This window comes from Mirounga angustirostris, unplaced genomic scaffold (assembly GCF_029215605.1).
Source record: "Mirounga angustirostris isolate CCGP_5_RB_7025 unplaced genomic scaffold, mMirAng1.0.hap1 SCAF_6, whole genome shotgun sequence".
NCBI lineage: Eukaryota > Metazoa > Chordata > Mammalia > Carnivora > Phocidae > Mirounga > Mirounga angustirostris.
Genome location: NW_026991714.1, coordinates 128,919,775 through 128,931,490, shown reverse-complemented (window position 1 = coordinate 128,931,490; position 11,716 = coordinate 128,919,775). Strand labels below are relative to the sequence as shown.

Sequence of the window (11,716 nt, the reverse complement as noted above, 5' to 3'; positions counted from 1 at the left end):
CTCAGCCTCATCCTGTCTCCTGGAACCAGCTAAACACAGGATCTTGCTGTTCTGTACTCTCTGGAGCAGGAACTTCACTCTGACCCTGGGTGCTTGTAGGCTGGTCAGATGAGGAGGATTAGATAATCAGCCCTCCCTTCCACCCTGCTTCCCAATCTCCAAGGAGAAAAGAAAAGGGGAAGGGGTGTGGCCTGGGCCACCCTGGGATGGTCCCTCTGTCCAGGCCCTCCCAGCTCCCTTGCTCTGACTGCCAGAGTGACTGAGGACCCCAGACACGACCTGGCCCACTGCTCCAGGGGTTCAGTAGGAGGTCACAGGGGAAGGAGTACTGACCTCTGCCTGGGGAAAGCTCCCCCAGATATGGCTGGTTCTCCAAGAGGACAGAGTCCCTTTACATGAGCTGATCCCCCCAGGACTTCTGCCACTAGCCCCAGCAGAACACCTGGCACGAGAAAAGGCCCTGCTGTTCTCCGAGACAGACAACCAGGCCTGGCAGGAAGGGAAAGAAGGCGGGAAGGTTTAGAGCAGCCCTGCAGGCTCTGGGAACTCCGTCGGGGTGCAGACCCTCTCCTGCCTGCCTGTAAGGTCCCAGGCGGCTGCCTTCTCTCCACGGGGACTGGGCTCTGTTGTGCCAGGCCACTTCCTTCCAGGGAAGGAAAATCCACCACCTCCTCACCAAGGCCAGGCCCAGAGGGGCTCATGGGAAGGGAGGGCCACCTTCTGCGTCACCCAGTGGGTGTGATGGTTTTGAGGCTGCCTGTCCATCCCAGGAGGTTGAATTTAGATGGTGAGGGCAGTGAGCATCTCCTGACCCAAGCTGGGACACAAGAACTCTAAAACTGGGGGGAAGGAAGGTCCACCTTCCCAAGGGGAAAGGGCTTTTTGGTGAGAGGAGAGCGGAAGAGGAAGAAAGAGGGTCTTGACCCACCCATTTCCCCAGACCTGTTTCTTGCTCCTACATCCCCCATGACCCTAGAGGAATTCAAGAGCAGTGAAAGGGAGCCTGCAAAGTCATTTCTGCATGACTCTAGAGTCACCAGCTGCGTGATCCTGCTCCTTGACACCCCCTCCACTCCTGACAACAGTCTTCGGGGGCCCTTCCCCCATCCCGGTTTCTTCTAAGTGGCTGAGTCCAACCCACCCCTCTGCCAGGCTTGCTGCTCCCCTACTCCAGGCATCCAAAAAGGAGCACAAGATCCAGGCACTTCTGCAAATATGTTTAATGCACTTAGATTACACAGAGGAAGAGGGAGCAAGAAGGAAACAACATCTAAGTGAGTCACCCAAAAATTCTTACAAAAGTCCCAGGCTGGCTGCAGCCCCCAGGAACCGAGTCGCAGTCGACATTAGAAACTAATATAAAATTTTACAAAAGTCTGCTCATTGCAGCATTCAGGTACTTGTACAAAAGGAGGGCTCTCTCTACAGGGCTCCTGACTTGTAACAGGGACCCAGGCACCTTACCTGGCGCGGAGGACCTGGAAGCCAGAGAGGAAAGACAACTGGATAAAAAAATACCGTCAAGGGAGTTCTCTACTGGTCTGCCCCACAGGGGCACCAACCTTTGGGGTTTTTTTTCCCTGCTCTCAACTCAATCTCAAAACCCAGCCCCAAGACCCTGTGTGCATTTTTAAAAATGCTCTAGCCCTTTAGACTCTCCCCAAGGCTTCCTAGTCCCTGCCCTGAAGCCTTACCTTTGGAAGAGGAAGAGAAGGGCAGGAAGAGGGACCAGGTCCCTGGCCAGACCTGAGACCTTGCATGAGCCACTCTACCCCCGCAGAATGACAGCTGGGGCTGCAGCCCACCTGCAGCCCACACGGGACCTGAGGAGTCCAAGAGTCTGCCGTGTGTACGTACAGGGGAGCCCCGTCCTCTCAGAAGCTTGAGCCACAGGGATCTGGAGGGGGGGGGTGGGACTGGGCAAGCCACAAGGAAGCCACGAGGAAGAGGCAGATTTAGGAGGGAGGCTTCTTACCTCCCGGACTTATTGTGTCAGGGCTCCCGAAGTGCCGCAGGGAGGGAAGGAAGCGGTACATTTAGTGAGTACCCACTGTACGCCAAGTGCTATGCCGGGCACGCTACGGGGTCGGCCTCACTTGGTCTTCAGTGAGGGTCCCCTCTCACCAGACAGAAGCTCAGTGGAGAGCCCCCTCCCAGAGAAACCTCTGGAAGGCCTGGTCAGAGATGGTGGATGCCTTGGAGGTGGCTGGCATCATGGGGCAGGAAGGGGCCACAGGCTTCATGGGCTCACTGTCTCAGAGCTCACCGGCTTCCCGCCTGCCTCCCGTACTGATAACAAAGCTTAGCTCAGAAAATACCTTCCTCCCCATCAGCCAAAGCAGACAGGCAGAGGCAGGTCCCCAGAAAGAAAGAATTTGTGGAGTGGTGGGCCAGGGTGGCACGGAAAGGAGACAAGCTAATGACGCCTCTCCGGCCATGAAACATTAGATGACAAGAGCTTCAAAGGCAGAGGTGCTGTGGTGGGCAGAGGCCAGAAAATGTCCTTTTGGAAAAGTCCTTGGAGCAGAAGGCACAGCTGCGCCCAACATCAGGTCCAGAGGAGCTTCCATCTTCGTTGGTGGAGGCCTGGAGCCTCTCTCTCCCAGTCTCCCAGGCTGATCCACCTTGAAGCTCTGAGTTTGATGGAGTTAACTGGGTAGCCCTGAGGGTGTGTGCAGAGAAGCGGCCAGGGCCTAGTGGCCCCTTGGAAGTCCAAATCTTGCTCCCTGGAGAGCCTGGCCACTGCCCTCATGACCCCTGGAGGCAGCTCTTTGGCTGAGTCTCTCATCAGAGGCGTCCTGCATGGGCCACCTGGGGCCCTGTTGTAGTGGCCATGTGTGTGGCGGGTGCAGACGGGGCAGTGCATGGCCCTATGAGGCCCGTGACAGGCCAAAGGACCTTGCTTTGGAAAGGCCTGAAATAGCAGTCCCTAGAGTCAGGGGTGAGAGGGCACGAAGGGGCTTGTTGATTCCAGGTCAGAAGTGGGAGACAACCCAAGAGGAACCCCAAATCCACGGGCCAGAGATAGGTCTATTCCTGGGAGGAAGACCATGAGATCTGCAGTAGTGGGGCAAGGGACTGGGGGAGACCAGGATGCAGGAAAAGAGGCATGGGGAATGATATGGAGAACGGGGAATGAAAATGAAAGACAAGAAACGAATGGACGCAGGGAGGATGAGGGCAGCAGAGTGTGGTATTTGCAAAATCAAAGTGAAGGACATGGTGAGAGGTTGATTTTTCCATTTTTAATATGCCAGAGTCCTGCAGCCTGGAGGCTGGGAGGCCCAGGGGAGGAGGAAATGGGACAGGAGTGGTCAAAGAGCTGGAGACCTAGGCCCTGAGTGGCAGGTGGGGATGGTCTACAAGGTGCTGGGCCTCACCTTCTCTCAGGCAGGCCTGGTCAGGTGGACAAGGCCCAGAAGATGAGGCTGGGGCTACCAAGTCTCTGAGACCCTGGTGGTCCTGGAATTTTGCCAGGGGCCTAGTCCGCTTTAGAACCAGCAGCACCTTCTCCTGGCCCCAGCTGGCTAAACGGGCCGAAGCCTGCATGGGGCCAGAGCTCAGCTCTCCCCCTGCCCCAAGCTCCACCAGGCCCCGCTGGGAAGAAATAAGCCTCTCTGTGAAGCTGGCTCCTCCGGGGTCCTGGGCTGGCAGGCGAACTGAACCCCGGCACCTTCTCTGGTGGTGGCTCAGGGGGAAACAGCCCCAGGCCCTCGTCTGAGAGAATGAGAAAGTTCATCTGCGAATAAAGTTCTGTTTAAAAAACATTATATACACGGCTTCTGGACATCTTTGAAGACCAATAAAATACCATCCGGTTTCGACAAAATAAAATAAGGAGGAAGAAAACCAAACACCATCGGAGGAATTGTTCCGTGGCCTAGCAAAGGCTTCCCACAGCAGAGCTGGGCCGTGCGCGCCACGGCCACTCCACTCCCTCCTGCTGGAGCGGGCAGGGGAGAGATGACAGTGAGGCCGGTCTCCACCTAAGGGCACACCATCAAAGGTCCAGAGTCACATCTCAAACCACGAGGAAGCAGCAGGAGGGGGACGTTTGCATTTGCCCGCTCCCAGCCCCGGGGGCTTGGCCGGCTCGGGGCGGCGGGGGAGGCCCCTGAGCTTCAGGTGAGGCCGTGCGGAGGCTGCACAGCCCTCCTCAGGCGTGTCCTTTCATTTGTGGGGATCGCGCGTCCGCAGTTGGTGCACTGGGAGTCACCCGGGAACAGCTGGGCTCTCCCTTGGCCCCTGCAGGGCCCAGCCCAGGCTAGTGCAGGGGACTGTCGAACACCACGTCGGGAAGAATGGAGACTTTGAGCTTCTTTTCCGGCCAGCTGTACTCTTTGGGAAGTTTGAACTGTGGAGGGAGCAAGCACAGAGCCAGAGTGCACACAATTAGCACCACTCCCGGCCTTCTGTCCCGACTGCCTACAGAGAGCCCAGGGCCCTCACCCGCGTCCCGTCCCCCAGGTGCTGGGGGCAAGAGAGGCCACCGGTTGCCTGGCTTCAATCGCAAATGCTATTCCCAGGTGGGTGGCTGAGGTTAAGCTGCTGGAGTTCGGTGACCCCTTCTTTCCCCTTGCCCTGCCAATAATTAACTGGGGTTGGAGGAGGCATGTTTTCTAACTCTTTCTTGACTGTGCTGACCTCCCTCCAGCTCACTTCCTTGGTTCTGCCTCCGGCCACAAGCATGTAAGGAATCTGCTCCCTGAGGCCCTGGGGCTGGGGGATGGGGGCAGGGTGGGAGGGTGTAGATGCTTCAGGGAAGTGGCTTGAGGTCTGGAACTCTGTGGTCCTGTCCCTGCCATGGCTTCTCTTGCAGGGGCTGGTGCAGAAGGACCCCAGAACCTGCCCTCTGTGGCCTTTGCCAAAGGGTCCAAAGGGAAGGAGGCCCTGGCTTGGCCTCAGTGGGAGGAGAGGAGCAGGACAAGTGTGGCTGGCGGTGATTTCTTGGGCCTGGTGCATCCCCATCCTGCTCCCCTCTGTTCAAGCTCGTCTGTTTCTCAGGGTCACCACCGTGAGCATGGTGCCAGTGGTGGCCAACGAGAGCCCAGGCTCTTCCTACCCGAGCCCAGGGATCACGGATTTGCTGACAGTTCTGCGTCTCAGGCTTCTGTCTGGGGTGGGGGAAAGAGGCTGATGGATCTCACTTCCTCCGGCCCACAGCTGGTGTGCTCCCTAGATGCTCACTGACTTGAAAACAGGGTCTGCCTTTTATGACTCCTACTGTCCCGGGGCTAGGTGAGAAGTCAGGCCAGGCTGGAAAGGAGGAAAGAACAGGGCCCTCGGCCTGCCTGGAGCTGGGGCTGGAAGTGGCTGGCCCCGTCTCCCTCCCTCTGATGGGAGACTTGTCCGAGCCAGGACCAAAGTGGAGAGTGGAGCTGGCTGTGGGGACAGCCTCTGGACAGAGAACCAAAAAAAAAAAGTCATTTTTAGTGACCTACTTTCCTGAGCTCCCCCTGGCTCCTGTCCCTCCTGCCTGGACAGTCCCCCTCCCACCTCCTCAACACCCAGGCTCAAAGCTACAGTCTGGCGCCGCACCACCCCGTGCGACGGGCACCGCCCCGTGCGACGCGGTCTCTCCGGAAGCGCTTCTGGGTAGCTGGCTCTGGGCTGACTCAATAGGAGCCAGGCCTCAGGGACCAGTGACTCGTGGGGGTTGACTGGCTGGCACACACGGGGGACGGGTGGCTTTGGAATGTGTAAACGAGTTAACTTCTCAAGCCACATCCCAGAGGACAGAGGTGACCACAGGCTCTGAGGAGTTGCTGTCCACCTGGAGACCTGGACAGGACAGGCTCACCCTGTGGGCTCTCTTCCACCTGGTGGGTGATGGAGGCCACCATGTCCCGGCTGATGCGGCCCTGGAAGCCCCGGCAACTGTTCGCTCCAGGCCTGGCTGGAAGCTAGCTCCAACGTGGCCTCCCTCTGGCTTGAAAGGCTGGCCCCTGGGAGCTGAAGGAGCTCTCCCCCAAACATGCTTCCTGGCAGAAAGGGCAATGGAAGGGTCTGTCCGTCTCTGCCACAGGCAGGGGAGGGCCCAGAAGAGCTCTCCAGAGGCCTGGCTAGGTTGCTAATGTTCCACTAACCTATGGGGCATTGAGGCCAGGAAGGCTCAGATCCCACTGGGGTGCTGCTTAGTAGGAGGCCGGGGGAGGGGAAGGGACTTTCCAGGATGAGGTAAGTCCCTGCAAATGAGGATGCCAGGAACAAGGAAGAAAAACAAAGGGGATTATGGGCTCCATTCCTGTACCCCAGATGAGTAGCCAAGAAAGGCACAAGCTCCCACCTGGCCGGCCAGGGTCTCAGGCTGGAAGGGGCAGACCAAGAGGGGAGAGCTCCTGGCTGGAGAAGCGAGGAAGGAGGCCGGCTCCTGGGTGGCCTGAGGCAAGAGCAGGAGTCCCTCACTGCCACCAGAACTCCCCAGTGGAATATTCTCTGGCAGCGGGTGTGGGCTTTCTGTTCGGAACCTGCCAGGGAACAGCAGGGGCTGGGGAAGAACTACTAGCCCAAAGGCCCTAGCTGCCCCGGCAGTGAGCTTCTCGGAAGCTGCCGATTCAGACAACTGGCTGGGTGTCCTTATGATGGCTGGGGTGGGGAGAGGGGGCAGAAATGAAGCTGCTTCACATCTGCAGGGGCTCCTCTCCAGCCCATCCCCACACCTCAGAGACTGACAGACCGAAAGATACACATGGGCTCCTAGAGACTGGAAGCCGCTGTTAGAATGAAACAGGCTTACTTCCTCTGGAGAAGTCAAATCTTCTAAGTCCTCCAACATTTTCTCTACAAACTCTTCAGTCAACAGAATCTGGGAAGAAGGCACAAGACAAGCGTTTATTATTATTTTTTAATATATGGTCTTTTTGCCAACTGCCAAGCCATGGATCTTTCTTCTAGCCACGGAGGAGCTGTGAGCCTGTTCTAGGGACAGATGGAAGTGCTGGAAGCCTATCTCAGACTGGCATTCTCCCCCACCCCCCCAACCTGCCTGCAATCCCGCAGGGACCAGGGCAGGGAAGGAAGGGTGTCAGAGGACGATGGGGAAGCAAGGGGGGGATATCTGGAGAGAATGTAGTGCTGGTCCCCAGAAGGGATACGGGCTGGGCAGTCTGGGCCTCCGGCATGCTGCAGTGCAGTGGAGGGGCAGGGAGAAGTGGGCGGCTGGGCGAGAGTGATCACCAACATGCCCCGTGCCCAGCCGGGCTCCCAAGTTCCCCCTCACTCCCGACTTGGTAGGACAAAAGGAATCTGTTTGGATTTGGAATACAGGCCTTGTCTGGAATCTGGAAATGCCCCAGAAGGTATATCCAAGAATGTCTGAGCTGGAGAATTTGGAGACTGTGCACCACCCTCTCTCATTTTACAGATGGAAAGGGGGCTCTCAAGTCAACTCAACCCGCTGAGTTCTTCACAACTTCCCGGCTGTCCCACTTCACTGTTCTAGTCTGATGCCTTGTCACTTCATACTTTGATGTCTAGGACAGCCTGGCCCCGCTATTCAGCTGGCACAAGCCCTACCCTCACGGGCCTTCCTCAACCTGATGGGCCATTTTCCCAACTGGCTCCTCTGCTCAGGCTCGCTGTGCGGAGTCAGGACAAGCTCACACCAGGCCTGCACCACACCGGGCCCAGGCTGAGGGTGTCTTTCCTCTTCCCAAGCTGACCCGTTTCCTCCACCCTTCTCCTCCCTGTGCTGACCCATGGGGCTTCCTGGCCTTGGCACAAGACCCTTCTATACGCCCCCAGGCTGTGGCTCCACCTGCCTCTGCTTTGCCTCCTCCAGCAAACTTTGAATGCCCCAGGGGAGGCACAGAGGAAGACAGACAATGGGGTGAAGACCAAGGTGAATGACTCTGCTGAGGGAAACCCCTCTAGAAGGATGGGGATCAAGAACTTGAGAAAATACTCCTCAGGTTTCCCCTGGTAGTTGTCCACTCCGGTAAGTGGAGTATGTGTGTGTGTGTGTGTATATATACACATATATCGGAATATATATATATATATATATATATATCTGGAATATAGTCAGCTTGTGAGATGAAGTGAAATGGCACGGGAGAGCAGAAGAGCAGCAAGTGGGGTCGCTGGAGACCACATGGGATGGAGGACTCCAAAGGAAGGAAGTTGATGGGGTGGAGGCGGGAGCAAGGAATGAGAAGCCCGGGTGAGCAAACCACCACCATACCAGGCTCTGTGCTGACTGCTCATGTATCTTATCTCCTTGAGTCTCCTCCGAGATGAGGAAACTGAGGCACAGACAGGTTATGTAATACGCCCAGTGTCACATGGCTTGTGAGCGGCTGAGATAAGACCATGTCCCAGACCTATCTGGACTCTAGAGTAGTGCCTGAAGTGCAGCCGCCACACCCAGGGCTCTTCCCGCCACAGCACTGACGCCTTTATTCACTCTTCCGCTCATGTGCCCACCAATCTACCGAATTCCACGGCATGCCCTAGGTGCCTCTGCTAGGCCCGGCCCTGGGTGGGGCCCCAGGGACACAGGCATGAAAGCAGTCCATGCTCTACCTGGACACGCACCCTCCCTTGGTTGACAGGGAGCCAAAGGACGTCTCCTTTCCAGGCTGCAAGCCCACAGTCAGCAACAAAATAGCTCTGACCACTGGCCCCCATCTCACCCAAGTTTTTTTCTGTTTGAGGAGCTCAGGCCTCCAGTGAGGATAGAGACAAGATTTAGACAGGCAAAGTCAGTCTAGGGAAATGCCCACCCGAGGGGGCCCCCTCCCGCCCCCATTCTTCCTCCAAGTGCCCCCAGGTGGGACTGGGTGATCCTTTTCCCAGACTCCAGTGACTCTTTCCCCATCATACCCCAGTCTTCCCACTGCCAGAGCCTTGGCTCCTCCTCTTATCCCAGGGTTCCCCCCCTCCCCCGCCCCGCACAGTCCAGAGTTTCCCTACCAGTTATCACCAGTCGGCTTCAGTAGCACAAAAGTCACATTCATATTTTTGGCATTTCCGGGGCTCACTGCCATCTCTGCAAATGCTAGCACAAACACAAGCATACCTAAAACCCAATTATATTACAGTGGCTCCAGGCCGGGCTAGGCTGCGCTGATTTCTAACCCACAAATAATTCGGAGGGAGGGACTTTCTGCCAGGAAGGTAAATAGGCCTGGGACTGTAGCGCGGGGCTGAGGTGGAGGGGAGGGTTCACAGAGACTGCGACCACCCAGTGAGACACCGAAGCGCTGTTTTTCAACAAGGGGCAAGACAACCCCACTAACACTGAGCTCAGCCCCAAGCCAGTTCCTCTGACACAGGTCTGGGATAGGTGGTGGAGAGAGGGTGCGTTATGGTGACTGTCAGCAGAACCGCACCAAGCTAGTGCGCCATCTGGGTGTGGACTCGTTTTATACTCAGCTGGGGGAGAGGATGGCAAGACCAGAAAAGGGGACAAACCCTGGTGGCGCCTCAATTTTCACTTTTGGTGATTTGCTGGTTCCTGCTGGAAACTTCACATTATTTTAAAAGAATTAAACAGAGAAAATTATACACAAGATCTGCATGATATTAAGGGTGACATTCCCTGCAAAGAAACACGACAGACTGTCATAGCTCCAGGCGTCTAATTTAATTTCCTTTGGGAGTTAAACCTTAGAAGCTTGGATTGAACAAACAGGCCCTGTTCTTTGTATATTTCAGACCTGGAGCTGAGAATGTGAACAGATCTTATCAACAGGACACTGGAGATAGACAACTGTGACGGAGCGGCTCCTGGGCGCTCTCCTGAGCAACAGACGCGCCGTTGTGATGCAACTGTGGGAAAAGCCGGTGCAGTCTGGGGCTTGAGGCGCTGGAAGCTCACTGGGTCCCCACGGGGCTGCCTGGCTCTGCCACAAATAATAACAGGAGGGTTACGATGCCAGTAGGAATGGTGACACCACCTCCAGCCGAAGCAGCGCCTCCTCCAGGCGCCGGGCACTGGGTGAAGGGCTTGAGCGGTACCATTTCACTGAGCCCTCCTGGCGGGCCTGCAGAGGAGCTAACTATCATCCCCATTTTGCAGACGAGCAGGTGTTGAGAGGAGATAAGGCTCCTGGACTTTAGAACAGTGATCTGACCTCACTATGGTAGAGGATACGCTTTTCCTCGGGTCTGGGGAAAACACCCCAATTCTAGAAGCCTTGTATACTCAGGGCTAACTCTTCTCTCTCCTCTGTTGCGGGAGGTGAAGGTGACTTTGGCTTCTTTTTTAAAGATTTTATTTATTTATTTGAGAGAGAGAGAATGAGAGACAGAGAGCACGAGAGGGAAGGGGATCAGAGGGAGAAGCAGACCCCCCGCTGAGCAGGGAGCCCGATGCGGGACTCGATCCCGGGACTCCAGGATCATGACCTGAGCTGAAGGCAGTCGCTTAACCAACTGAGCCACCCAGGCGCCCTGACTTTGGCTTCTACCAATGGCCTGGAAGACCAGCCATCCCAACCCCCACCAGCCACACATTTTTCCTCAAGAGGAACAATCTGCTCAGCTCAAGAGGGCTGGAACCCTGAGCATCACTGACACCCAGTAGCTCAAAAACCAAGATGGCCAATTGGAAAGGAAGGCAAACCATGCCCAAAGATGGTGTCCAAGTGGGAACAGTGAGGCACATGCCCAGGCCAGCTTAGTGAATGCATACATAAGGCAACAGTTACTCTAGCCCAGAAAACAGCAACAGAAATAACTAATAATACGGAAAATGACAAGTGCACTCAGTAATGTCTGCACTCACCAAGAGCTGGGCATCAACGCTTATGTTTGTGCACAAGCAGCCCTTGCAGGGAGGAGGCTCTCTAGTGAGCAGCTAACTCCCCTGGGAAGCTTTTGAAACTATGGAGATGCCATTCAGAACTTCTGAATCCGAGTACTCTGGCAAGGCCAAGGTGTCTGCATTTTTGAGGCATCCCAGGAGATCATGGGGTGGGGAACACTCAGGCTCACACAGGGGGATGGGGTTTGGGCACAGGCTTAACCAACAGGGGTGAGTCGGTGGCTGCAGCTTCACCACCATCTAACTGGCCAAGCTGTGAGGGGAACAGTGGCCCCCTGCTCCCCACCCCTAACCTCCACTCTTGGTCAGAGGGTGGCTTGGAATCCAGACCAGCAGCCTTTTCCAAGGTGCTCACACCAGGTGCCTTAGGGACAACCTGGTTGGTGGGTGATTGGAGGGGGGGGGGTTGTCAACAATCTCCCAATTCCCCAGGCCCCAGCAGGTTCTGGAAGGAACCCGAAAAGTGATCTTTCGGGATGCCTGCCCTGGGCAGGTTCTGCTGTGCTGAGGGCAGGAGCCTGCTGCGGACCTGACTCCAATGTCTGTGGTGGGTGCTAATTCTGAGTCTGCAAACGGCGCTGACAATGCCCCCTCCTCCCCCTCGATATGACAGTCCACACTTTGTCCGGGGCCCTGTTTGCCCTTCATGTTGACACGTTGTTCTTGCTTCCCAACAAGTCTGGCTTTCTTTTTCCTTCTCTTTCCTTCTTTCAGAGGCGGAAATGTGTTGTTTATAGGGTGGGGCCTGCCAAGGGACTGCTCTGGCGCCCACGATGGCCAAGGAGGGGGCAGGACTAGGATGCAGTCCGGTCTGTGTCCCCCCGACTCCAACAGGCCAGCCGAAAGCCAGAAAACAGCTTGGAGACCCCCCAGGCTTGGGGGCAGAGGTGTGCGGGGCATACACTCATTTCCTGTTCTCAGTGGGTGGTGAGAAGTTGGCTTTGGTGG

At 56.4% G+C, this 11,716-nt stretch overlaps 1 protein-coding gene across 4 annotated transcripts in view; it reads right to left on the bottom strand.

The window, feature by feature from the left end:
* Positions 1 to 1,180: 1,180 nt before the first annotated feature.
* The window catches only part of SUFU (SUFU negative regulator of hedgehog signaling), a 115,282-nt gene continuing 104,746 nt past the window's right edge, over positions 1,181 to 11,716 (bottom strand). For 2 of the 4 annotated variants that reach the window (XM_045878713.3, XM_045878714.3), the window contains exons 11-12: positions 6,737 to 6,805; positions 1,181 to 4,354 (exon numbers count right to left, since the gene is read on the bottom strand). In XM_045878713.3, coding sequence (XP_045734669.1) covers positions 4,265 to 4,354; positions 6,737 to 6,805 — 159 coding nt within the window. In that variant the 3' untranslated portion in view covers positions 1,181 to 4,264. Of the gene's footprint in view, positions 4,355 to 6,736; positions 6,806 to 8,887; positions 9,846 to 11,716 lie in introns of those variants that run through there. The other 2 variants (XM_064595225.1, XM_054508362.2) reach the window with 2 other exon arrangements.